General features: G+C 37.4%; 1 protein-coding gene across 2 annotated transcripts in view; it reads right to left on the minus strand.

Moving 5' to 3' along the window:
- COL24A1 (collagen type XXIV alpha 1 chain) overlaps positions 1 to 27,792 on the minus strand; it is a 125,530-nt gene that overhangs the window by 73,190 nt on the left and 24,548 nt on the right. For both annotated transcript variants that reach the window (XM_038144923.1, XM_038144922.1), the window contains exons 5-18: positions 27,399 to 27,452; positions 25,335 to 25,388; positions 23,247 to 23,300; positions 17,859 to 17,903; positions 16,661 to 16,714; positions 15,434 to 15,478; positions 13,631 to 13,684; positions 12,910 to 12,954; positions 8,230 to 8,283; positions 5,696 to 5,740; positions 1,790 to 1,843; positions 1,653 to 1,697; positions 1,211 to 1,264; positions 536 to 589 (exon numbers count right to left, since the gene is read on the minus strand). In XM_038144923.1, the coding sequence (XP_038000851.1) occupies positions 536 to 589; positions 1,211 to 1,264; positions 1,653 to 1,697; positions 1,790 to 1,843; positions 5,696 to 5,740; positions 8,230 to 8,283; positions 12,910 to 12,954; positions 13,631 to 13,684; positions 15,434 to 15,478; positions 16,661 to 16,714; positions 17,859 to 17,903; positions 23,247 to 23,300; positions 25,335 to 25,388; positions 27,399 to 27,452 (711 nt within the window). The remainder of the gene's footprint in view (positions 1 to 535; positions 590 to 1,210; positions 1,265 to 1,652; positions 1,698 to 1,789; positions 1,844 to 5,695; positions 5,741 to 8,229; positions 8,284 to 12,909; positions 12,955 to 13,630; positions 13,685 to 15,433; positions 15,479 to 16,660; positions 16,715 to 17,858; positions 17,904 to 23,246; positions 23,301 to 25,334; positions 25,389 to 27,398; positions 27,453 to 27,792) is intronic.

Here is a 27,792-nt window from a genome sequence, read left to right on the forward strand (position 1 = left end):
CAGTATGCCTTTTTTTGCCTCAACATCTAAGTGGCAGCAGAGCACAGATGCATTTAAAGCTGCTGAAAATCAGTAAAGCCAGGAATTCATGACTACTCCCATCCCTGTGAGAAATGACTGGCTGTTATTAATGAGATCTCACACATTCCCTCCAAATCCAGCTAGTCCAAATGGTCATCTGGGAGTTCCCAAAGCTCTCAGTGGATTTGTTTCAAATATTACCCACATGTCCACTCCCCGCACAGTGATTGTCCCAGAATATCTAATATCCTAAGCATTCTATTAAAATTTGACACATATACTGATCTTGGTAATAAAGTCTCACATTTTAGGACCTGACTTGCTCCTTAACACCAGTCACTAGAAATAAAAGCAGCTTAGGCCTTATCCTTTGTGCATTTTGAATTAGGTCACTTCTAGGGGATTACATGCACTGTGAACATAATCACACAAAAGTGTCAAATACCAACAGTAGTAAAAAATATCAACAACATACAGTGATATACTGAGAACAAAATTTGATGTGTGAACTTACTGGGGGTCCTGGTTTTCCTCTGATCCCTGGAGGTCCTGGTAAACCAAGAGCACCCTGAAAAAAGAAAGCTATTAAATACACATGAAAATTGTTGTGTTATGTTGGAAGTAATAAATTGCCATATTTTGACACCTGAAACAGGCCTCAAAAGAATTCTTCAGGTTGAAAACTATTTTTAACATTCAACTTTCATCAAAAGAGTTCTCACAGGATGTGCTATTTCAGTGACTTCTGATGTACTAGCCAAACAGGAAAGAAGATCCTTATTTATCTCAGTTTGATGATGTGAAGGAGCATGCCAGACCGTGGGCTGCTGCTAACCACAGTAAGTCCAGGTGAGCTGCAGATGAACCTCAAGGGTCAAGGGAAAAATACCTTTACAACAGTTTCTTAGAAAGACTGAGATCACACCATAATCCTTGTTTGATGTGTCTCTGTACACACAGCTGCCATTGTTCTGCTTGTGCCCCTTACTTGTCTTTGTGCACACTTCCCATAACTGAGTTTTAATTGGCACAGAGTTTCTAAAAAATATGTTAATGCAGTAATATCCAGATAGTATTACTATTGCACTCTACTGTTATGCAACCAACCTGCTGTATTTTATGAGACTCATAAGCCTGATGAAGTTGCTAAAATTGGATAATTTTGTAAAACAATGCAGTTTTAACTTACCTTGTCTCCTGGGTACCCCTGATCTCCTGGCTCTCCTGCAAGGCCATGTTCACCCTAAACAATATATAATTTTATACAGACATATGTGTGTGGCTTAAAATGGGGTAGTTTTCAGAAATAGAGAAAGATTAATTCAACATTCACTATTTAAAATTAACACAGATCTTTGACAATGCAAGGTGTCGCACTGAAATACCTCTTCCAGGAAAATCTAAAGGCTCAGACCTGGATATTCTTATGTTTAATAGTTAGTGTTCTGTTCAGAAAAAAGCTTGTCTAAACTACCAGATCATTTGCCTGACATTTAAAAAATAAAAATCAGAAGACAAAAGAACTCAAAAGGAAAAAGGCACGGCTTTGCCAAGTACATTATGCTCAAGTTTTAATGAAGGGAGCCTGAATGAACGATGTATCTCCAAGATAATGAAAATATTTAAATCACCTTATCACCTTTCATTCCAGGCTGTCCCACACTCCCTGGGAAACCCTGTTAAAGTAAAGAAAGCATAAATCCAATGCTTGACTGTAATTTGGAAAGCATCATGAGCACCTGGCTGCAGGATGATTAAAATACCATACCGTGGGCCCTGGAATTCCTGATGGTCCACTCGGTCCTGCTGGTCCAATGTCTCCCTATCAAACAGCAAGAAAGGTGACTGCATTTGGTGAAATGGACTAACCTAAAGACTCTTAACAGAATGTGGCGTTTTTCTGCACCACAGAGAGAAACCAAAATATTTTTAGGTTTATTTCTTAGGTAAAAAAAAGGTATTGGTATCATAAGTCCTCCAATATCCTCAGCAGAAACACACAAAACAAAACCTGCCTCTTCTCCTGTAGATTATAAACTCAAGAGAAGATCATAGTGTATTAGGCAATGCCCATTAAGGAAGCGTTCTTTTGTACAGCAGCTGCACATTCAGTGGCCATCACTACTGTTCTTAAGGTTACATAAGAGCACTTCTCTGTAGGCTTGAAGAATTTGGCTTGAAGAAATTATTCTATGATGAGTATAGTCCAAAAAGTGGCCTTTTTAATGGTCCTTTTACTCAATTTCTCATCTATCAGTGACTTCTATAAGTTAAAAAAAAAAGAAAAAAAAAAAAAAGGAGATGTGATAAAAAAAGAAAAGGAGATGATACCACATGTGCAGAATCAAACCTATGTTCCAGTGGGCATGCTAACCTTTTCTGTTCCAGTGTACCTTCAGAGCCCTTATTACAACTCTTCTTTCTGGGATTTATTTAGGCAGTTTTATGACAGAAAGAACTAAGTGAATCACAAAAATAAAGCATCTTTCAAGATCAGCACAGGAACAGCAATATTAATGAAAAAGCTAAACATAAGACCTGACTCAGAATAGTTAAGACTATATTACAAAGGGAGAAGTCTATCTGCTTTCTGCCTATTCAAGCTCGGGGGGAAAAACCCCAAAAAGATAATGTTATATCTCTATGTCTACGCAGAAATTTAACAACACATATGAATAAACAAATAGTTTGCCACTTGCTGAGAGTGATATGGAAAAGATGAGATGGACATTAATGCATTTCCAGTTGAGCTCACATTCATTATTTTCTGGAGACTCTTTCAGCAATGTTAGCAACCACCATCAGACTTATGGCTCAGTGAAGAAAAAGCAAGACCAATCACTTAGTGTCTTATGGTGCTTGGTAGAGCTCCCAAGAAAATTGCCACTCTACATTGCTTTAGCTTTCCATGACTGCTTAAACAATATATTCTGTCACACTAACTGATCAAGGAAATAGTTTACATTGCTGTCTCTGAGCTGTGCTACATATTCTAGTTCAGCAAGGCATTTATGCATTCGGGAGACTGAATGTTGAAATGCACGCTTACGGTAACAACAGTATTGATTGGAAAAATCACTGATGGATACTGAGCTGGGAAATTTAGCTTACAACAGCAACAGGAAGGAATTCCAAAGCAGCTTTACAACATTCAGGCTCATTAAACACCTGTCACAGTCTCTAGATACATTGAGTGACTCAATTAACAACACAGAATGGGAACTGCACAAAAATAAAACGAAAAGAGTGTTGAATTAGCTAGTCTGTCAGGTTTTTTAATTATTCTCCACCTACAACAGCCTTGCTATATGCTAGGATATCCTTATCACTTTGGATAAAACTTGCTGATCAATAAAACCTGCAGCTAAATCAAGCGTACCTTTTCCAACATTTCTAGGTGACAAGTGAAACTAAAACCAATTTGCTTTTTCCAGGCAAAATGATAAAATACCAGAAAAGGAAGATTAATATTTTCCTAGTATTAAGTGGGTTTTTTAAAAGGAAAAAAAAAATTAAAAACTAATTTCGGTATCTAGCAGTAAATTTTCTGCAACTCTTCATCTTATTAAGACTCATGGCCTTGCTAAGTCTTGAAAGAGTGACTATTAAGCCAGCCAAAACTCTGAACTTGGCAACAGCTTTGTATATTGAAAAAAATCATGGATGGAATGAATTACTGGACTCAGCTTGCTGATGCTGCTCATTTTGCCATTGTTCTCATGAACAAAGACATGAACAAAAAATACAACTAACTCTTGACATTGACCAGCTGGGCTGGACAAGCTACTTGAATTAACGCTCTTGGTTTCTGCCAGAAAAATATATTTAATCCCATGTACAATATTGCATCTTGTAGTAGTATGGTGTGTTATTATTGACTAAGTGTTTTAAAGCAAACATCGAGGGCTGTAGCTCTTTACTCAGTTTTGGATGACCATTAGCATCTGCCTGGACAAGAGAAAGCTGAGGCCAGGGAGCACAGACCAGTTTGGAGAGCAGGGGTGGCTGAGGAACAGGGCTGCTGGGGTCATCTGAAACTCCCCCAGGGTCTTGGTGAAATTCTGCCACAGATGAAAAAGTGCAATGGTCCCTTGCAAAGAAACTCTGGAACAGAGCACAGCTCTCCCAGTTATCTGACTGTGGAAGAGGAAACCAGACTAACCCACATACTGGCACCATGAGAAAGAGTCCCACATAGAAACACGAGAAGGCCACTCAAATGGAGCTCACACTCTAAACAATTGTTAATTTTGTGCTGTTCAAAATCTAAACATGCCAAATCTAAACATTTATTTCCCCCCAAGAAATATCTCTCATTATGGTTATATTTCATACAAGTGGCAAAAGCTTTGGACTGGTTATAGATAATTATTTTTCTATTTCACAAAAAATTGTTGACACTCAATCTCTCTGTAAGTGACTGCAACTCAGCAAGAAGGCACATGCAGCTTTGATCCTGCAAACATTTATGCTCATGAACTCTAGGTAAGGCTAAACTGCTAAGTTTTAGTCAACATAATCAGTAACAGTGTCTTTTTCGAAGTGACATATTTTTTAAAAACCTCAGGTATATTTGTACAATTATCAAAGTCTTTGAGATTAAATTCCAAAGACAGTCATGTAGGAGAGAAAAGCAAACCACAATCCTAAGCAAATTCTCAAGAGTGCAAGCTCCAGTCTCATGAGTGTCAATTGGCCTGAAGAACACAGAAAATCATGTTTGCATGATGAAGGCTGGAAGCTGCAGAGGTTTCTTGACCAAGCTTTTGTTTTCACTATAGCAATGCCATAACAATCCTAATCAAATAGCAAGGGATGACTTACAGGAATTTTTTTTGTTATGAACATATAATTAGGAAGAGTAACAATTGAACTCAACTGTTGTGCTTCAAAGGAAAAGTAAGATGACCATCAGTGTAAAGTATAAACTTATCAAGAATGTTTCAGATCTGCAGATATTAAAAAAACCCACAAAGCAAACACTGGAGACAATCATGGCTTTCTTAACTCAAGTGTAAACACTTGCTATTTCTCCCTTGTTAAGAGTGTAGGCAGACATGACTGAGACAACATCAAGAATCAGAGGCCCTCTGTGAGTAAATACATGAATTTAAAAAAAAAAGGAGTGAAACTACTCAGAATTAGTCTTTCCCACCTTCTGTAGGACTCAGAGCTTCTCTGGCACAACTGATAGATACAGGTACTGTGTGCAACTCCACAGTGAGCATCACAGCCTTATTCTACATATATTTTTAAAAAATTAATATGATACTGTAAACACAAAGTATTTTTTCTTAGAAATTAATTCTGCTTTGAATTTGGTAGCCATAGTCAGGAACCAATGAGGACTGCTGTTGTTAAAATGTTTGAGATCATTGCACCCTTCACACTGGTTTTAGTCAAATAAATTGTAAACAAACTTGGTAATTTCAAATAAAAGACCCAAACTCACTGGATCAGAAACAACCATACAAATCCACACCAAGTATAGAAGTGCTCCATGCTGCCAACATGATAGCAGTTTTGTAGAGTGATACTATTTAAAACCATGGCTACCTAAAACAAAAGCTGTTTAAATCCTTGAATTTTCATAATTGCTTTTATTATTTCACAAACACACATGACAAATGCTCTAATGCAGCCATATCAAAGTAAGTAATAAAAGTATACTCACTCTTAGTCCTGGAAATCCAGGAGGACCAACACCACCAACAATTCCCTTTAAAGAAAGTTAATCTTAGATTACCTGAATTTTACCATTTAAAAAGAAATCCCAGATTTAAGATAAAAGTGACCTACAAAGCAAGTCAGTTTTGATTTTTACAGAGTTTCCAAAGAGTGACAGCTTATCACTGCAGAGAGAAATATGCTTAGTAAAATCTCTGAATTGCAGAATTAGATCACCAGATATTTGCATCATGGGAACATTTCTACTGTTAATATAGGAATATGAGATTTTTATTCTTTTTTACCATGATACTTAAAGTGGAAGGAAGACAAAACAAATTTTTGAGGGTGAGAAACAATTTCATTTAGTGTCCTTTGAAAAATAAATAAGAACACCATCTCAGTTCATAGAAAGACCTCTGCAAATTAAAGGTTACGCTCTCTCTATTAAAAATTACTTCTTGATACAAACTATGGTATTCGTACTTCATACAGAACATAAATTTTAGTAGTACTTCACTACTGCCTCTGCCACAGTTTAACTCAGAAGAGGCTAAAACTTTGCTGAAAACAGTTGCTAAGTCTCTTTGCCCTACGTGAAACAGATACTGCAGTCCTCCAGGTCACCATGTCTCATGCAAGCTGTGCCAACACCTGGGACCTGCTACTCAGTGGATGACATTCACAGGGCCCACTGCAGCCTGCTGGCACCCACAGGGAAGGGGAAATTTTAAGCAAGCAAAGCTAAGCCCATTCTGAAAGTGTCCAACTGGGCACGGCGGCTGCACATGGCCCAGGGGACAGCTTGGTGCCCTCCTCCCTCCTTGGCTGCCTTCACACTTTCCCTAACCTGCTCTAAACTACCCACAGGGGAAGCTGAATGCTCCAGCAACATCCTCCAAGGCAGACTGACATCCTCAGACACCCTGACACGGTGTTGTGGAAATGAAGGATGGCATTAGCCAGGTAAGCAGAAGAAATTAGGCATGGAGACAAATGCCCTAAGTGTTAAGTCAGCACACGGGAAGAAATGTCTTCCCTTCAAGTTCCTGCTGCCACAGGCCTCCCAGGCAGCCCCTGGTCTCCAGTGCCAGCTCACAGAGAGGCTCTGTACATATGCCATTAGCATTGCAGACCCCTGCAGCTGCAGCACTGGCCCCTTGCCTGAACAAGCCCTGCAGGGTGAGCTTTGGGGGAGGAGGGGAGAGCGGTTGCTGCCTGTCAAAGAAGGCAGTAAGATCAGCAGCTGTCTTGGCAGATTAGATGGAACTTGTTTGCAAGTGCTTGCAGTAAAACGGGCTTCTTTGTAACCCGCAAGTCTGTAATTTCAGATCCAGGCTTTCTGAGCTTGTTTCCATTAAAGCACTGTTCTGCAGATCTGGTGGAAAGACAGTATCTGCTTTATCAGGAATGGAGGGACACTTGGGAGTATGAGGAGGGGAAGGAAGAACTCACCTTTTAATATAATTTGCAAAGCAGTTGGTGACACTCAAGCCCTCAGAGGGTTTTCAAGATGAAAACCATACTGATATCACCTGACATTCCAACAAGCAAAGCTTTGCCTTAGGGACCAGAAATGAGTAAGAAATTTTTTCCTGTGTTCCAAAATGTTGACACTAAACATTGATAACCCACCAGCAAAATTCATGTAAGCTTTCTAAGAGAAGTTTCTAAGATGAGTGCCAAGGCAGACCTTCAAAAAATAAACTCTGCCTAGTTGATGACTCTGTTCCATATCAGAAACATCTTTAAACACAAACTGATAGCAGTTTCCAAAGGAGTACCCAACAGTACAAGATGATTTAAATCAGCTGCTCTTTTACCCAGCATTTATTGCTGTTCTCTTCTCTTGCCCAAAGCCTTTCACTGGTTCCTGACACCAAAGGAAAACTGAGTTTGGAGTCTGCAGCCAGAGTTTCCCTACAAGTAGAGCAAGACAGCAAAGCTCCTCTGAGGGCAGCCTGTGAAGTGACATGACTGTGCCACAGGCTGGACAGCACACTGCAAGGGCACCCACTGCCAAGGACAAAGCTGTCATCACACTGACTACAATGCACTACATGACATGCTAGCATAGCTGTGCTCAGTACCACTTCAAAGGATGAAATCAACTATCAAATGCACAAGCACACAAAAGCTGGGGTTTTACATGCAGGCCAAATCCTATTTTGTTAAGGTGATCTTGCAATAATGGTTTATTTAAACACCATAAAGTCATAGCTAATGCAAGAACTTTGGAAAACAGAACATTCATCACTCATGCAATGAGGACAGCAAGAGATCTGATTCTCAAGGTAGTCAGCACATGCTGCAGTGGAAAATGTGTTCTCTCTGCAGCTTTCTGAATATTTTCTTCCTCCTTTTTATACTTATTATAGTAGTTTCCTAGCAATTTCCATGGGAAAGTTAACAGTCCAAAAGTTTCCTGTGGCTTTCAAGACATTTCTTTTTGAGGCCAAAGTCTCCTTTAATTTTGGAGGGGAGTTAACACCAAGTTTTACGTATTTTATCATGTTAATCAACATATAATTCAATACTTACAGGACTTCCATCTGGACCAGGGGGGCCTCTATTTCCAAAGTCACCCGGAAAACCCTAAAGCAGAGTAGAAAATACCTGTTCTTCATTATTCAAGACATGAAAGGTGGTCTGAAAACTGAATCACTATATATTTGGGGAATTAAGACATCATAAATAGATTCAGGGAGTGTCATGGATATCTCATATTCATTAGAAATCAAAATTTGCACCTTTCTAACCAATATGAACACTTGCCTGAGTCTGCATCTAGATGCTGAAACAATAACTCAAGACACAGTAAAGCCTCATTTATTTTATGAGAGTTTTGACTTCAGAGACTAGATTATCAGAACAGGAAAGAAATCTGATTTGCCAAGTCAAGCATTGAAGCTTAAAACAGAATTTCCATTTCTTGCTTCAGAAAGAAAATGGAATGGAATTCCACCATTTTACTGGCTCTAATCTTCCTTCCTTTCTGTTAGGGTTTTGAAAATTCCTTTACTTCTTTCAGATGTTGCCCACTGCAGAAGCATATAAGTTACTGGGGAAAAGTTATTTGATTTTTTTTGTTTGGGATTTTTAGGGGGATTGGGGGTGGGAGGGTGGTATGAGGGGTTTTTAAATGAATTTTTATCAGTTCAGTATTGCTAGGCAGACCTCACTATTTTAGTGGAAGAGCCACATCTAGCTAACTAGAAACTCATGCTATTAGTTTGAAGCAGTACCATGAAATATTTTCATGATTGCTATATACTCACTCTATGAAATTAGGAGAAGGGAGGTAGTGCAGATCTACTGAGAAGTCAAAAATCATTTTTTTAGCTACAGTGTAAGGTCTATATAAGAGTTTACTAGAAAATTTGCAAAACACTAAGCTGCAAAGGGATTCTACCTGGAAAAATCCAGCTATGGCACTCAAAACAAAGAGACTTCTCTTGGAATTGAAAAATATTCCACAGCATTATTTGAGTACTGAGATAACGGAGAGATTGACCAGACTCAAGAAATCAGCCACAAAAACCTTGAGCATTACTAATCCATCTCCATGGAGAAAAGGAGCAAATCTCATCCTTACAATAACTTTTATGTGAAATGCTCTTTGTCCTTTCAGTGTTTCAGTATCTTTTTACCCCTCCATGTGTAACAGGAACAGTACTCGGAGGCATTAACCTTTCCCCTCAGTAAAGCCATGTTCAAACCTGCTGCAGCTCCAAGGTACAGCTCATTTGGCCTTTTCAAGCTGCTTTGTTCAGAGGGCATCCACACAGCTGCCCAGCCCAGGGCTTGCTGCAGCAGAGTCTTTCCTCAATGAATTGGGGGATATACATCACCATAAAATAGTATTCCAACAGTAGTCAGGAAGACACTATAAAACTGTGTCAAGGAGATAGGAAAATCATATCATAAATCAAAGTAGTTAAGCCATATTTGGCTTTAGTAACAAGCCAAACTTTTATAAAAGGAAGGCACATTTTATGCATATATATATATATATATATATATATGCATGCGCACCGCCAAAATATGTTGAAACAACTGAATAGCTATTAATTCTAATCATCATGCATGATAATATGAAGTAATATGAGACAGCCTTCTGTGGTATCTTTTGAGCTGATGAGATTTTTTCTGATTTCTCCTTTTAATTCAGAAAAACTAGAAATAGGAAAAAATAGGAAAAAAAATAGGAATTCCTCTCACAACAATGAATATTTCGTTCATCATCTGATCATAGAACTCACAAATAAGAATCTATAGCTGTAAGATCAGACAATACAGGTCTTCATATTTTTGCCACCTTATAATTTAAAAACTAGAGGTTCTTGGGTAATGGTCAATAAAGCAGATTTAATTGATTCTGAAGGTTGTACACCATTAGTCTTTTTTTCCAGCTGTCAAAATATATGTAAAATTTGACATATGCAAAATGGATATTTGAGAGTGACTGTGTTGTTAAAAGCTACCAAGAGGAAGAAGCCAAAGATCAATTTATTACCCTTTCCTAAACAGCACATTTGGGTTGTACTGCCTACCATTGGTAGATGTTGGAAGAGGCAGAATTGTCGTAACACACATGTATATTTTTTTGAGACTACAAATGAGGCCTCAAAGGGAAAATGAAGGATGCTATGGGACAGTTTTACCAACCACACTGAATCATAAATGATAGAGCAAAATCCCAGCACAGCAAGAGTTACACAAGTGACAGATCACCCAGCCATTATAATCACATTCCCAACAGCATGTGTTTTTGAACTGATACTGAAAAATCTTAGTAAGTAGAAAAATGAAAATAAAATGAACAGTCACAAAAGTATAAAACTGGAAGCAATATCATAAAACTACTGTGCAACTGTTTTACTAAATCAATATTATCATTTAACATTATTATTAAGCATTCAAAGGATGATTATTCATAACTTTAATATAAAACAGAACCTGAACTGTTTTTACAGTTACAATGGACTTGATTACTGAATTCTTGGTAAAATTTACAAGGTTTGTTCTGACACATTGACAACTGGATTTAACTAATCACAGATAGAAGAAAACTATGTAAAAATCTTCCCCCAAATAAAAGTAAAGTGCATCATGCTAACAGCACAGAAAATGCATTAGAAATACTGCAGAGCTAGCCAACAGAAATAAATTGAACACATACTTCTACCATGAAATATTTTCTTAAAATGATATTGTACGCAAAACAAATATAAAATAAAAACAAATCCTCACTCTATAGATTCAGGCAATTGAATATTTTGTTCCATTTCAAATATGCCAGAAATGTTACACATATGAACAACTGTTCAATAAACCTACTAAGTAACAGCATTTTGTCAATTATAAATGTTTATGGTCCACTTGTATGATCCACTTGTATGATCCACTTCTATACTTTAAAACTGCTTTCCAAAAATGAGATTATACTTCAAATCTCACTTCTTTCAAAAAGATCTCCTCCAGTCAGACAGGGTTCTTATTTTCTCAAGTATTATTAGGGACTGTTTTGTCCAAAAAAATAAGCTGTACCATAGAACAAAAGGTGAGAACCCTGACTTCAGGCACTGTAGAATTCCCATGCCAAATTTCTTTTAGTGACAATGCCCTACCCCAAAGCATTGTTAACTCCAGGGCACTGTGCCAAAAAACCTGTCATTTCAGCTGTCATTGTTTTGGGGGTTAAAATAACATGTCTTCTCTAAGCTTCTGATCCAGCAAAGTACTCCAAGCCAGGTTCCCATGCGATTGCTCTCCTGGCTGGTCTCCACATTAGTAGCCTTTAGTCAAATAAGTACTTTACAGATCATATAAAGGAATTAGAAAGAACCTTGGGATTGAGGAAATTATGACATTACAAAGAAATCAGTACTGAATGAAGGTAATCACAGACATCCTGCAGAGGTGCTTTTGGTGCTTTTTCACGTATGTGAATCCTCTCTGAGCAGATTTATACAAACAAAAGTCCTTACAGAACATAGTCTGGCACTGACAGAAGCTCTGCTCTTACTGTAAATGGAAAAGGACTGCTGACCCCAGCACAACAGACTGCTAAGGACAGGGACAAATCCTACACAAACCACTGCACTGGCAGGCAGGAGCCCCACTGAAACCTGCCACAGAGACTGATGGTAGAGGGCAAAAAGTGTTCCAGTGCACTCTGCACTTCCTATTTCACACTAAACACCAGCTTTTGATTCCCATTCAGCTTCTTCTGCCCTTTAAATGCTGCATGTGACTCACTGGCACAAGACACTGCCAACTCCTGCAAGGGATTGATGGCACAGAGCCCTTCTCACCCAACACTCAGATGCAAAGAATAGCATTTCACCCAGATTATATGCAAACTGCAGTATGGTCTCATGGCAGCTTCACAAAGAGCAGTCTATAGACAATGTCATTTTGCTTGCCTTTCTTTATGTCAAAGCAATTCTTGTAGGCTAGTGACTTTTTGGCTGGTGTTAGAGCACAGAGAAAACAAAACACAAGTAAACAGAATCCTCTACAACTTCCATAGCAAAGACCAAGGGCCAAATGACCATCATCATACTACTGTTGGACAAATTTGTTCAACATGGTAGATGAAAATCATCTGAACTGCTGAGCACAACTGATTGCACAGCTGGAGAGCTCTGGTGTTTTCCAATCTCAAACCACAAGAAAGTTAAAACTGGAAACTCCTGGATAGCTTCAAAGACCTAAAATAATATGGTTGCAGCAGAAAACAAAACATTTGACATTGGAGACACACCACAGGAAATATGTAAACCTTGATAATGTGTACTTGGCAGATTTGTGTTTATTCTCAGCTGTAGAAATACATGTTAAGAAGAGGACAGCTCTAATTTACTACAGTCCAGAAATATCAGACATTAGAAGCAGCTGATTTTCATCCAAACCAACACCAGACTTATGAAGCTTGCATCATATCTACACCTCATGCTAACACCAATTTTACAGAATGTATTTGTGTGTTTCTGTCACCTTCTAACCCTCCTCCTAGCTGATATCAGTAACCTGCCACCCTTTAGTGCTTATAACCTGCACAGAATCTGCAGTTCTGAAAAGTACTAATTGAAAGTGATAGAAAGTCATTTATGGACAATAATAAAACTAACATTTCTCAGCTGATTAAAGCTACAGAGTTAATTCCATGGGGTTTACACTGGCAGCAGGAATTGTAACAAGTATTAGAATCTTTACCTGTCTCCCTTTAGGACCTCTTTTTCCACGGAGGCCTGGGATACCCTAAGAAATAAATAAGCCATCATAAATAGATTTTCTTTTCTTCAATACCTAAATTCAAGTAACTAAACCTGCATTTGATTGGAAAAAAACACAATGTGAGGAGCACCATTTAAAAAAATTACAAAAAATATTTGAGCAAAGTATCATAGAGCCAATGTCCTGGAGCAGAAAGACAAACTTTGCTTGTCTTTCCTAGGGCAATACCCGAACAATTGTGCCTTTTTGCTCAAGAACAATTAGAAAAGGCTCAAGCAGAGTGATAGAGATTAACACTTCCATGGCTGGTTCTACTGCAAAGACCATCCAACATGAAACAAATATTAGTCATGGTCAAAAGGAAGTTGCTTAAATGAAAAATATTCATTCACACTTTGCTGAAGAAAAAAAGTAACCCTAATCCTTGCAGCTGTAGATTAAAGTAAAATAATACCTGACAGCTGTTCCTCATTTTACGTTAGCACCAAGGCATTTCATTGATTAGACTAACTGGGTATGTCCCAGTCATCTTATTTTCTTCAAATCAGTTTTGCTTTTAACCAAAAAACAAACAAACAAGAAAACCCCCAAAAAACCCCAACCAAATGAATGGTTAAACCTTGTACATTTCCTCCCATTCTAACATATAGTGCATTACCACACAAATATCAACATTTCATTCTTGTTCCATTAGGCCTACCCTTTCTCCTTCAGGTCCTGGCTGTCCTGCCACACCTGGAGGTCCAATGAAACCCTAAAAATGTAAGAACAATGCTTGGTTTCAAGGCTGCTTGTCCCTCAGTACTGGCCAGCTAGGGCTCATGACAAAAGGATTAAATTCAGACTCTATCAGTGAAGGAATTAAATTCAGGAAACTACCAGTGAAGCTCTAGAAATTCAAATGTGACTGGGGTTTAATTTCTTGGAGGTTGATTTTTTTTTTCTAATTTTGGAAGATGGTACCTACCTTGTCATCCAGACCTAGGAGAGTAAGGAAAAACAAAGGCAAATCTACTTTCTACAGTAACTTAAAAGAGCTGAGAAGCAAAGCACAGTTTGATTACAGGAATATTTTAAACATAGAGCTCTCAAGATACTTCACATCCTGTTGATACACAACTCCATGGCAGAGGACAATGTGTCAGGAAGGCTGTGTCATCATTTTTACTGGAAGATACTTTTAGAATTCATACACAAGATTTAGCCTTAAGGTGTTTTCCCTAAAATTACTCACGCATTGGCCATTTTTAACTTTGTGTAAACAGAGAAGCAGGAACTTTTAGCAAAGTGACTGGGATCACTTATGTCTTGTTCATTGAAGGGAGAACAAGTCAAAATGCAGATGAGAATCTGAACAAAAATAAACTGAAGAAACATAAAAGGAGCCCTGAGGGTGCAATATCTGTTGGCACTTGATCCTGCCAAAGTAATTTTTCCCATCACTGTAATCAAAAGCGGCATTAAAAAACCCCAAACATTCCAAAACCCCCAGACATGTGTTTGAGAAGCTGCTGCAGGTAAAGGCTTCTAGTAACTACACTAAAAAAGGAAGACAAAAGCAACTCTTGCAACACAGTAAGATTGTATTAATTGATACTTGAAAACACAATCGACTGCTGAGCAACCTGTACATGAGCTGAGGGCCTGAAAACACCCACCAAAAGCCTCCTTCCAATCCCAGATGCAACCAGCAACATACAGGTTTCTGGAAACCTGTGCCTTCTCCTTGATGGTGAGAGTCAGTCTGAAGAAATACTTATCCATGTACAAGCATGTGTAGGCATGCTCATGTGTCTATTCGAAGAAAACTAAATTACACAGCCCCCACCCAAAAAAATCAAACCAAAACAAAAACCAACAAACCCACAACCCTCAAACAAACCCAAACCACCAAGAAACAGAGAAAGAGCATGATAAAAGGCACACGCACAGAGGAAACCCCTAACCAGCCAGGAATAAAAACCAATCTATTTTGCTTCCAAGAATAACCAAAACCAAACCTTGAATGTGCAGAGCATTAAGAACCTTCAGTGCCTGGGATACATATAACTATGACTGAATCATTCTAAAATCTCAAGATCCTTTTCATGGTTTTTATGTGACAAGACTGTTTCCCTTTATCTACTTCTGTAGCTGTTACAGATTGCAAATGTCAGATCTGTCTCCCTTCTTGACAACTTCCATTATGGAAATAATGCTTTAGGCTGAGAAACATCCACTCAGCCCTCACACCCAGCATGGCTTTCTTTTCTCTCCTGCATGCAACTGAGAGGAAGGGCAACAATGGAAAACTGCTCTATGCTGCTCACCATGGGAAAAAAATAAACTCTTGCACACATTTTGAAAGAAACTCGGAGTTTTCTCATTTGTAGGTTCTATAAAGGCAGTGTGGTTCTGCAGGAATACAACTGGCACAGCTGAATTAAATTCCTCACCTCCTTTCTAACCTACTGTATGGGTAAAAATAGACATGGATATCAAAATGCTTAAGATGCTTACTTACTCTTACTCCTTTAGGACCTGGGTTACCTTCTGGTCCAGCTAGGCCCTGTCACAAAAAGACAGGAGTCGTAATTAATTTTAAACAACAAGATATGCTCTATGTAAAAGACCTGCAGCAGCACTTGTTAACTGTAAACTGGCAACATATTCTTGAAGTTTTTAAGACTGAAGAAGGTGTCATCAACTAGTCCCCTGGGACCTTGTTCAGAAAGGTCTCCCATTAGTGCGTGGCTGACACACAGATCATGACTGAAACTTCCATTACATGGAAATTATTTCTTCTATGAGAATTTTTTTTTCCAGACACAGTGATCAGGCATTACAGTGACATAATTGCACAGGATTTTTTATGAGCTTTTGTATTTGGACACATTTCAATTACGTTCAAGCTAGTGTCAGAATTGCATATGTGTTCCAAATGGTCTAAACATTACACATGATTCCACACAAAACATGTTATCATCCATTACTCTATAAAATATTGAATTGGAACTTTGAAATATATAGCCACTTCAAACTTAAAACACTGAAGTATTGGTGAAATTCACTCTTTAAGCAGATACAAAAAAACCAGTCAGTTGTTGTCAATTGGCTCACATACCTTTACACGAGGAAGATGCTGAGCATTTCTACTTTTTATCTTATTTGTATTACTGCACTGAGGTATCTGTTACTTTATACATAAATCAATATTTATATAAGTACTTCTGTTTAAAGAAAGCTGCTTTCTGGCTTTATTGGCTGTCCTAAAATATCCCAGTGGGAAAAAAACACCAAACTTGAAATGTTCCCCTTCCCTAATGGACTGAATAAATAGTTTCAGCAGTGAAATAAACACATTGGTGAAAAATCAGGAGGAACAGGTAGTTTCCTACTGCCTCTGGACTTGAAAGTCCAGAGAGATAGACAGACAAAGAAGATAAACCACACAGAACCATGTGAGTTTTACGAAAGGAGTGTAAAGTATTCAGACATTCAGTTCTTTGGTAATGCCATTTATATACTTCAGAAAGGAACAGCATCTAACACACCCAAGTTTAAAAGCCATGAGACTCAACATTCCCTCCAAGCCACTACCAGAGAAAGAGGTTTGTTTCAAAGAAAAATGATAGAATGTAAACAAATACATTTTTACAAATAGTAGTTTCGAAAGAGTTAGATACGGTACTTTTGAAAAGAATAAATGAGAAAAAAATAAAATGCAATGACATTTGTATAGTTACTGCACCTGCCTGCCAGGGTAACCAACTGCCCCAATACTGCCAGCCATTCCTGGAATTCCCTAAGAGGAAAAGGAAGAAAGAAAAGGAAAATAAACAACAAACATGTTTAATGTCATGCTTTGGAGTCTGTTCTATCATTTCTCTTTTAACATCTACTCTACTATGACACAGCTTAAGCACATGGAAAGATGACTCTTTAAGCAAGCTACACAGAACACCCAAAAATTGACTCACCATACAGAAGTAACTCTGCCAATTTCAGTCACATATCCTTTAAAAAGTGCCTATACAACATGGACACCTTATTTCCAGAATTCAAAAATAATTCAGGAGGGCTACAGGAGGCAATGAGGCAATTGCACTGGTCTTAGATGCATTTGAAACAAATTCATTAACTTTTGATTAAAGAATCCTTGTGTCCTTACAAAGCCAATTTTGGTTTTGTTTCTTCCAGAATCAGGTCAATATAACACTGGATAAATCATGAATGCATACAATTCTCTCCACCTTCTTCTTCTGATGTTAAGAATCAACTTTTTTTCCCCCACTAGTTATCTCTATCTCACTGATAGATTACAGTCGTCACAGAAAACATCCTGTGAGACTGTAATAAAAATCACCACTCATTCAATTGAGGTTTGGGCATAAAACTCAGGAAAGTCATGAATGATGTCCTTGAGTTTTCATCTCCTTTCAGGTGTTTACCATCAGTTATCATCACCATTTCCTTTTCAGTGTGATCCAAAAGGGGATTCCTTCCATCTACTCTGCTGTTAGGAGCATCATAAATGCTAACAAGAGACATTAGCAATTGGATGTCTTGGAAACCACATTCAGATTCCTTCCTGAACAGACATGGCAGTTTAAAAAAGTGCTGAATAACTACATTACCTACATGCTAGGAGATGTAAAATGTGTTAAATCAATAGAGGTTTGAAATGGGCGTCTTATAAGTATTTTACATCAACATCCTTCCAGTTGGTGTGGTAGTTAAAAAACAAGCTGGATAAGCTTTTCCATTTCATTTAGACTACTTTACCACACTGATCTCAACACAATCTGAATTCTTGCTCAAAACTTGTCCAATATTTCCTTAAGCAGTTTACATGGCTTTCTTATATTGAACACATGTAATGGATTATACAGTCTCCTATCCTAATGGCTCATCTGCAGAGTACAGAGCACTGTGCTCGCATCCCTTACCGGCTCACCCCGTGGCCCTTGCAGTCCAGGGTAACCCTTAAGACCCTGCAGGTAGAAAAAGATACCTGTGATAAATACAATTAAACAAAATGAACCTTCTTTTTCTACTCTATTCTCTTTTTATCAAAGAAAAAAAATCCAGATTTGTCTGCCTGCAGAATTAGTATGGTTTACATTTAGCTGCTCATATGAAAACTGAGCTAGGGAAAAGAAGTAAGAAAACTTGACAGTTTAGACAATTTCAAGACATCAGTATGCTTAAAGGCAGTTTCAGACTTGTACTCTTTTAAACAAATGAATACATGGGGTGCTGTCATAGATTCTGTACTGTGCCTTTCCCCACTGCAAATCCTTGTCACAATGCCCTTTCTGGTCAAGGCAGCTCAGAGGAAGGGTGTAGAGGGTCATCTCAAACTGTTCTGGGACACACTCATGAAAGACAGACCTTCCAGGACACAAAATACTGCTTTTTAAAATTCATATAGAAGAAATTTTGGCTCTTATACTGTAGAATTTATACTGGTAGAGAGACTATCATCCCAGAAATCTCTGTGGTGCTGGAACCACTGAAAGAGATTAAACTCTTGAACTTCACCCCCGTGCATCAACCATTTCAAGCATATTTTAACTCTTAAAGAAAAATAATTAAAATAGAGCTGGAGTCTGCCTCCTCCATCAATGCATTTGAAAGAGGAACCACCTCCTTGAACATCTTGACAATGGACTAAACATATCCAGACAAGCTGGCCTAAAAGGTAGCTTTGACTGTTGCATGACAGATGCAGAAGCCAAGTGTCTGGTCTCCACATCACCAGCAAGAGATACTGGGAATACATAAGTCCAAAAGCGACAGCTTGAAAGACAAAAGACCAAAGTAATCCTTATTCTGGACAGAAATCTATAATAAACTTGGACTCAAAGGCATTGACTGAGCAGCAGGAGTGTGTTGGCTGATGTTGAACATCCATCTGCCTTGCAGCATGATGATAGTCAGTCAGCAGAGATTTGAGACTCACTGTCATAAAAAGCAATTCCGCAACTGATTTCAGCAGATCAGGTATTCCAAAGTTTTGGATAAGCTTCTGTGTGACCACAACAGTATTGTTGTATGAAATTAAATTTATTATCATATACAAAGTTAAAAGATAGAATTACTATGCTTGGTGACAATTTTGGCATAAACCAGTTACTACTGTTTAGCTTTTGAAGAATGCCTCAGGAAACAATTTCTTACAGTCCCAGCCAATCCTTTATCTCATGCATTTTATCCATTACAGAATTTTATCTTCTCTCTATACTCAAATGATCAACTGAAGTAGGTGTAGCTAGAAGAGACCTCTCAGTAGTTTTCTTATTTTGTACTAGAAAAAAAGGAAAGCTATACACAGAAATGCTGAAAGAAAAGTTTACCACCGTTATTTCCAAGTGGGTCATTTTAGCTGATTAACAGCAGTACAGACAGACTCAAAAGGAGGCACACAAAAAGGGAGATGAAGGACTCTGATTTCTGCTGTGTGTATTTCTACAGAGCAGCATTTCACTTCTGTCAGAGGAAAACTGCTCTTAGCTCATGTTTTAGAACAGTATGTCCATATTTTTATTCAGAGTTAACATGGCCTTAATTAATTCTAACTCACTCCATGCTGGTTGGGAATGGAACTAAACCATGCTAAAGTGAGTACCATTCCAAAGAGACAGTTTCCACACACAGGTTTCTTTTCCTAAAACTTAGCTAATCCTCTTCAAATTCTTAGCTCTTATTAGCTTGAGTTTCTATTCTTGAGCATAGCTATATAATTAAGTTTGATCTGAGCTAAAATGAAAATTAAGAATAAGAATACAAGTTCACATGTACCAATTTGAAAAATTAATTACCTTCCAAATTCTAATGAAGATTAATTATCTGACTTAAAAGCTCAACGTGGAACAGAATGGTTTAAAGCTTCCAATTACAAACTTCAAGCACATTTCAAAAACACATCAAGTTGTAAGATTAATCCAGTCTGCATGAGAGAAAAAATATTTACTGACAACTAAAATGTAAAAAGTTTAAGTGTCTGACTTCTACCATGTGCAGCACAGTGGGACCCAGACTGGGTGAAACCTGTGTACAGCAGTCTGTATATGACAGCAAGGACTATTTAGGTTGAGTCTTTCCATTTTACTGCTGCCCATTGTGATTTACCAGAATTTCTAGGTATTTCTAATTAAAATCTAGCACAACATTGGCAACTACAGTAGAGTTCCAGGAAGTTCTTGTAACCTGTAAAAATCAGTAGGTAAGGTGTTATGACTAATGCTACAACCATCAGCTAGAGAGAAAAAGTAAGTGCAGCAAATAAAAGGACTCCCACCCATGTGCTGTCAGGAGTCCTCACAACGCTGACTTTTGAAAAAATGTTTCATCAGAGAACAGCTTGGTTTTATTTTTCCTTAGTATATATTTCCATTCTATCTTGTTTGCTGGTCTTTATTCCACAACTAAGACTTCACCTAGCAACTCAGCCCAAATATCCCAAAGAATGGAAATTCTACTTTTCTCTTACAGGACTGGAGTTTCCTTCTGCTCAAGGAAAATAGGATTCAGTAGAAGAAGCACTGGGAGACACTCAGTAGCATAAAGCTGACACTTAATAGAATAATGCTGATCTTACCATGGGTATATTGCTTTTGAAATTTGCTTATCAGCCTTACCCTTACATGAAGTCAAAATAAAGACGAAATATGGAGCCCTTCTCAGGTTGAAGCTTTTCCTTCCACATTTCTTACTGTGCTCTACTTCAGTATGCAAATTTTATCAGGATTTTATAGACCCAGATTCCCATGATTTACTGCCACACACAGATTGGCTACAATTTTTGCTCTAGTTTATTCCCTATCTCGGTAAAGCTCTTTCCCAGAGCCATTGCAAAGCACCTGTACCCCCAGAGCACTGCAGTGGTTGTAAGGAACTACCATGGACTCGGGCAAGCCCCCGCCCAGGAGCGCTGTCCTTTGATGCCAAACCCACTCCCAAGTGCCCTGGCTCGCAGGGGCAGGTACTGACCTCTCTGTACAAGCAAGTGGGGCCACTCAGGGGAAAGGGAAAGGGGAGCCTTCTGCCCTGTGAGGTCTCCAGACTAATATAAGGAAAGTTTTGACTGCTGATTTAAAAATTAAAAAAAAAAAAAAAAAGGACACCGCTAACTTGTATGTAAGATTTTTTTTATCTTTTTTCTTACCTGGATGAGAAAGAATGTTGGAAGTAGGCTATTTAGTCAATAAATATCTTGTATATTAAAAAGTAACATTATATAATAATATCGTTCTATTAGATACAATAATTGTATGTGATAATTTTATACTAATGAACAATATATTATTTTATTTAATTATAGCATTCATTTCATGACATTTCAATTTAATATATGTCAATATAAAATAATTTCTCAGCAGAGCTGGAGTACAAAGCAAAAAGGATGTATTTCATTCTTCTGCAGTTTCTCTCATGTAGCTGGTTTACTTCATAGCTACATTGCTAGTACTCCTTTGAAAATAATTTGAGATCACAATGAGCTAACAGCATGTTGACCATTTACAAATATCAAAAAGCAATATCTAAAGATCAATTATTTAAATCACAATAACTTGTGGGCTTTTCATTAAAAAAAGAAGTGTGACATACTTTTAACTGTTTGTGGGTGTAGTGCTGTTCAAAAGCTGGTATTCTTAACTTCAGCTTGACCTAGATTGTCTCAAACATGGTTCTAGTTAGTGTCTGATGTGGACAACACAGAAACAAAAAGTAAAATTTCCAGTGATCAAGCGAGCATGATTCTGCACAGAATCTAACCATCAGACAAGGAGTGAATTCTTGTGGCAGGAAGAAAGTATGATGCCCATAAGATTTTAATTTCCTTGTCCCCAAATGTCAGTCTCAATCCAGAATAACTGACAGCTGCTTCCCATCTAAAAAGCTTTAAACATAAAATACTTTGTTTTCCAAGCAAACCTATAAACCTGATTAAATAAAAGCACAGTACTTGCAGAATCCTAAGGTTGCCTGTGATCAACAGTGACAAAACCTATCACTGTCCAGGTTTGTAGGTTAACTCTCAACAGAGGCAATGAAAATTCTTGTCACAGCTGTACATTTTCTCAGCTCAGTGAGCAGTGGTCCACGTGTTTAGCAAAATTAATTTCCATGATCCTCATGGTGCTAATGAGAACTTCCTTTTCTGGCCACATTTTCACTTGTTTTGGTCAATTCTATAAATTAGTGACTAGATGGTAAAAAAAAAATTATAATACATTTTGAGATCAAGACAATGCTGAATGAAGCCACTCTACAACATAACACTACTGACTATAAATTTTGTCACAATGCCATTTTTATTTTGATTCAATGGCAAGTAAGCATTAATTAATATTCCTTCTCCTTATGTTAAAGAATAAAGTCAAAAATACCAGGGTCTACCTTTCTAACAATTGATTCTACCTTTTTGCAGCTGCCTTCAGTGTTACATACTACTTCAATATTCTGCTGCCATATCTGTTCTCTATGTTCTCCTATTATACTTGCAACACCAAACTATTTTCTGCAAAGACATCATTTAGCATCTGTTTTCTCTGATCTTGCTTGCTGATTTTTGTCACCAGTTTCTCACCATCTGATTAATCAGAGCAGCCTTCTGGATTTATGCAAGGTCACCTCTCCTTCTAAATAAGCTATGTTCACTCAGAGGAAATGAGCAAAATAGACTATCATCATCTTTGATGTTCCCTTCCAAATCTATGTCTACTTTATGATTTCCTGTATACATAGGACTGTGATAATTTGGATATATTTCTTAAATGCAGTAAATGGAATCGAAATTACTCAAATTAAAAAATACTGCATTATAAAACACCCAAAATTGGAACTTATTACGCCGGAGTTTTATTTTAGCAATTCTGGCACAGGTTTGGAAAAAGACAAATAATTCAAATGCAGAAATACTGAGTTCATGATCCCACAGAGCTTTTCTATGCCACAAAATACACAATACAGAAAAATACACCAAAAAAACACTTTAATATACTGTATTATAGCATATAACTATCCTGAAATTGAGCACAATTGAAATTAAAATGGTTTCATTTCACAGGTAAGCCTACCTTCCCTAGCAACACCTCTCTCTGAACAGGGGCACACCATGCCTTTTGGAGAACACCAGCTAAACAGCTGTGATTTACATCTTGCTATAACGACCTCACTTAATTTAGTTGTAAGGGGAGGTTTTGCACTGTAGACACAGTGCCAACAGCAAGCCCAAAGTTCTTCTATCACCTCTTGACCATCAGACACCCACCTGGTGGGCACTGATTTGAGGCAGGATGAGTTACACGGAAATGGAAACAGCATCTTACCTTCTGGCCTTTGATCCCAGGTGGGCCTGGAAAGCCCATGGGGCCTGGATCACCCTATACAACAAAAACATCCCAAATCAATATGTTTTACTGGAACATGACCCAGGGTTATAAACATGCAGTACTTCATATCTTCTCTGCACTCTTGGACATTTGGTATGGAGAACTAGCTGATGTTGTTTGATTTTTATTACTTTTTTAGAGGAAGAAAATGGAAAAGGCAACAGTTCCTCAACGGCAACCATTGGGTGCAACATGGCCAAACCATGGCTGGAACAGACCTGGTTCACAACCTCACAATGTTTACTTCTAGCCAACATAAACAGGAGTGAAGAAGCCATACAGCTCTTGAGGAAACACTTTCCTCAGAAACAAGTGGTTTCACCTCAAATTACTAAATCTATATAACCACTAGTGTGTATTGTTTGTTTTAATGTTACGCCAACAATCTGCAGCCAAGAGCCAGGACACCATTATGGTATGCGCTGTGCAAAACACAGCATAAATCTGATCTCTGGGAAAGACAGCTTGAGAGGTGCATATGGACAAAGAGGCTGTGGGGGATCACTGCTGCTCTCTTCAGGTTCTTCAAACTTCACAACCACATGATGGTATATGGCAAAAAGGAATCAGAGCATCTCAAATGCTGGGAAGATGGAAAAAAGACACAAATTTTCACTGTTGCAGATGGGGAAGGAGGGAAGGTTTTTTTCAGCTCTTCTTCTTGCTCAGGACTGACAGTGAAGAGATTCACTGTTTCATGATTAGTACCTGAATTCAAACCCAGTAAGTCAAGGAAGACATCCTGGAAGTGAATTACTGTCCAAGTAAATGTAAGTCTATTAATTAGAGCAAGCAAATTAAGAATACAATATAATGAAAACTATAAAAATGCATATCAATCCCACAATTTTGGATTATAGATGCAGTCTTCATGTATTTAGGGAGAGTCATACAAATATGGGCTTTAGACTGTTCTGTGGCTGCTTGGTTTCATGCCAAAAAACATAGCTTGAGTGTCAGGCAGCCATGTACAGCTCACCACACTATGATCTGATTGCCAAAAACCTGGCTAGATTAAAATATTTCTGTAGAAGCTGCACTTCAATTTCTCATCAGTGCATCAACATATATTTCTGAATTTTTTCTCAGCAGCCCTTGAACATTGACAATATATATTTGTGAATTTTAGGGTTTGACAGCAGGGATGGACTAAAAAATAAGTTATGTACACATCAGCAGCTAGTAAACCACAGTTATTCCCTAATGTTTTTTCATAACAGAGAATAGTCCTCAAATCTTACAGTGCTTCCTACTTTGCAGATATATTCCACAACTGATCTACTAGTAAATGCTCATAATAGGACTTAGCATAAATGAAGATATTCTTAAACATAGAACACAGGCTAACATATTAGAATGCAAACATCCAATTACATGTTAAGTGTTTTCACATTACTGTGTATGGAACTTTAGTGTCAATCTGAAAATGAAACAATCACAACCTTTCAAGCCTACAATTTCTGTGAAGAATGGAATATTTGAATATTTATACTCAAATATTTCGGCAGAGAAGGCAACAATTAGTTTGGCTAAAGTTCCTTCGGAGGCAGTAGCAGGAAAAGTCTCTGAAGTAAAAGGACAAATTTTAGCATCAAGAGTCCATTTTAAAAAGCATTTAGATACAATACAATGCACAGTAATGTGTGCACTTGTTATCACCAAAGTCTGTTTTACTCAACTTTCTGGAATACTGCAAGGTATTAAGGAAAACTGGAATCTGTACTTTGTTTTATTAGTGTGAATCTGATCCAATTTCATTGTTCCAAAGTCCTTACATTTTATTTTTATAAATTAAATCAAATACATCATTTAAGTTTCAACTTTTAATATATTTTTAAATTTTTCTTGGATTCATTATGTCAGCTGTGTCTACAGTGGTCAGTCTAACACAATTAACTGCTAAAATAGACCCGTGTTAAAGTAAATACAAAACATTTTGCTGTTATAATTTAACTGACTATTAAATGAGACTTCACAGAAGAACGGGACAGACAAAACATTCTTCTCTAATTAAGAAAATATTACCTTTTCTCCACATTTTGCCCGTCCTGGAGAGAATCCTGGGTCTCCTTTAGGGCCCTGTCACAGAGAAATTAAGCTCAATAATACCATTGGAAGAGAATTTCTAATAATATATGCTAAAGCAAGTAGTCTCAACTGTTACAGCAAGAGCAGAAAAAAATGTAAATGTGCTTCCTACTATAGATACTTTTCTCATAGCTTTTTCAGTAAAGAACTAGGGAAAATTAAATAGCGCAGGTTCACACTGAAATGAGATTTACATTTTCCAAATTTTGTAAAGTCATAAAACTTTGGAAAGCAGATTTTTTGATAAATCCAAGCAGGATTAGAGCAGATGCTCCAGCCAAATTGTTCTGCCCCCGTGTCCATCACTTCAGGGCACCAATTGTTCCTCCAACAATGTGCAGGATTATCAGTCTGTATTACTGCATGAACCATAACCTTGTACAAGTTTCCTCAGGCTCAGCCTTCCCACAGTGCCAGAATCCACAAAATTAGATTTTCTTAACTAATCTATTTTTCAAAGAGCCAAGAATAAAGCCAAACCTCGTGGATACCCTTACATTACTTTAAAAACACCCCAATTGTTTATCAGCAATTAAATGCTGAGGGATTGGCTATTGCTTGGATCTGCTGGTCCTCACTCAGGGCCGGACACTTTGCTGCAAGGATATTAATGCTGTGCCATGGTTCAGAAGCAACTGCATAAAGGATCCTTCAGCACAGGAGGGAAACATTCATGCAGCTTAAAGACAGAATAAAATTCTGCCTTCATTTACTGCTAGAAAATTCTTGCAACTCATCTGCCACATTTTATTATCAAACAAGAGTGCTTGTTTCAGTGTGTTCAACTGGATCTTCATAGACAAAATTTCAGGAGCATCTGGTTAATTTTTATTTAGAGAAAACCACTTCAGAATATGCTTGTATCAAAAGATAACTTATAATTTAACAGAAATTAAAGAGATCACTATGCCCCTAGTAATATATATTTTTTGATGCTTAAATAAAATATATATAGGTACATATACATATGTACAATTCCTTCTGTTCTTAAACTAATGGACAGAGATACAGAACTGATCAAAATTATCATCCAGTGGAGGGAGAAAAGAAATTATAAAACAAAGCCTAGGAGTAATTGGTTACAATGAATTATTTTCCTAGCAATGTATTCTATTACATAGCCAGCATAAATATAGTAAAAATTAATTATGAATCTTAAACTGTCCCTATAGAACTAGATAAAAAAAAGCCCACACAAAAACCGGAATGACTTGGTTTTACAGCACTTGGCACTGAAAGCTTTATTGAATTTCTTTTTATGTCCTCAAGCAGATTTTAGCACCTGTCATGACATGTCAGATTCCTGCAATTAGGAATCATACTAAACAAATCTTGGTGCTGCCTTTTTCCTAACAGATCTATCAAATTGTTCAAACTAAATATGAGTTGAAGGCATTCTGCAATTGCACAGATCTGTCAAATCTATTTAAAGGGCCTATGTTACACAAGATTGAAGATGTTATTTGAGCTTTAAGTCCAGTATTTTGTCTTTGACTTTAAATATCACTTCCATAAATCTTCATAAAATTATTCTAGCGTATTAATAAATAATAATGTCAAGACATTAGAATATTTAAACAGCAAAGCTTGCACATGGACAATAAAATAGCGATTTATAGGGACAGACAGTCTACATTTTTCCTTTTTTTTTAAGCAAAGCAAAACTTTACAGCAATTAAGCTTTTAAACCTCAGTTTATCAGAGGCTGAGCTGATTTATAGGAACTCTTGAGAAATACAGATTACTTGCAAAGATAACTGTTTCCAAGTCATCATTCTGCACACATGGGTGATTTTCTTTCCACTGAATAATCTGCTATTTTGTTTTGATCTGAAGTTCAATTTGATTGATTACATTTAATTAAAATATGTTTATAGTAGCAGTCTCCACCTGTAAACAAAAGAAGGCCAATTATTTCTATTATAGGAAACAGTTTTGGGGCTTCCAAAAACTATTAAAAAGTTCATGTTTTAACATGTAACCATGGCTAAATAAACTCACCTTGGGACCTGGCAATCCTGGCAAACCTGGGTTCCCATGTGGTCCTGGAATACCCTATTAAAAAACCCAAACAAATGGAGAGAACAACGACTGGGATTACTCTGGACACCACTGAACAAATATGAATGGATTGCAGAAAATAATTTTACTGCATCTTTCTTGCTTTTAGAATCACTGGTTAGGATTTTAAAAGGATTCACAAGAAATAAAACATTGACATCTTCCTGAAAATCAAAAGTGAAGGTGAGTACCCCCCTTTTATTACAAATTTGTTTCTATTGTCTTCCCAGGTAATTCTTAACAGGTTTGGCATAGTTGCAATATTGCTCTCCAGCTACAACACTTGAAGGCATGGAATAAAATTAATAAAATCCCATTCTGAGGTACCCAGCTA

This window comes from Motacilla alba, chromosome 8, assembly GCF_015832195.1.
Source record: "Motacilla alba alba isolate MOTALB_02 chromosome 8, Motacilla_alba_V1.0_pri, whole genome shotgun sequence".
Classification (NCBI taxonomy): Eukaryota; Metazoa; Chordata; class Aves; order Passeriformes; family Motacillidae; genus Motacilla; species Motacilla alba.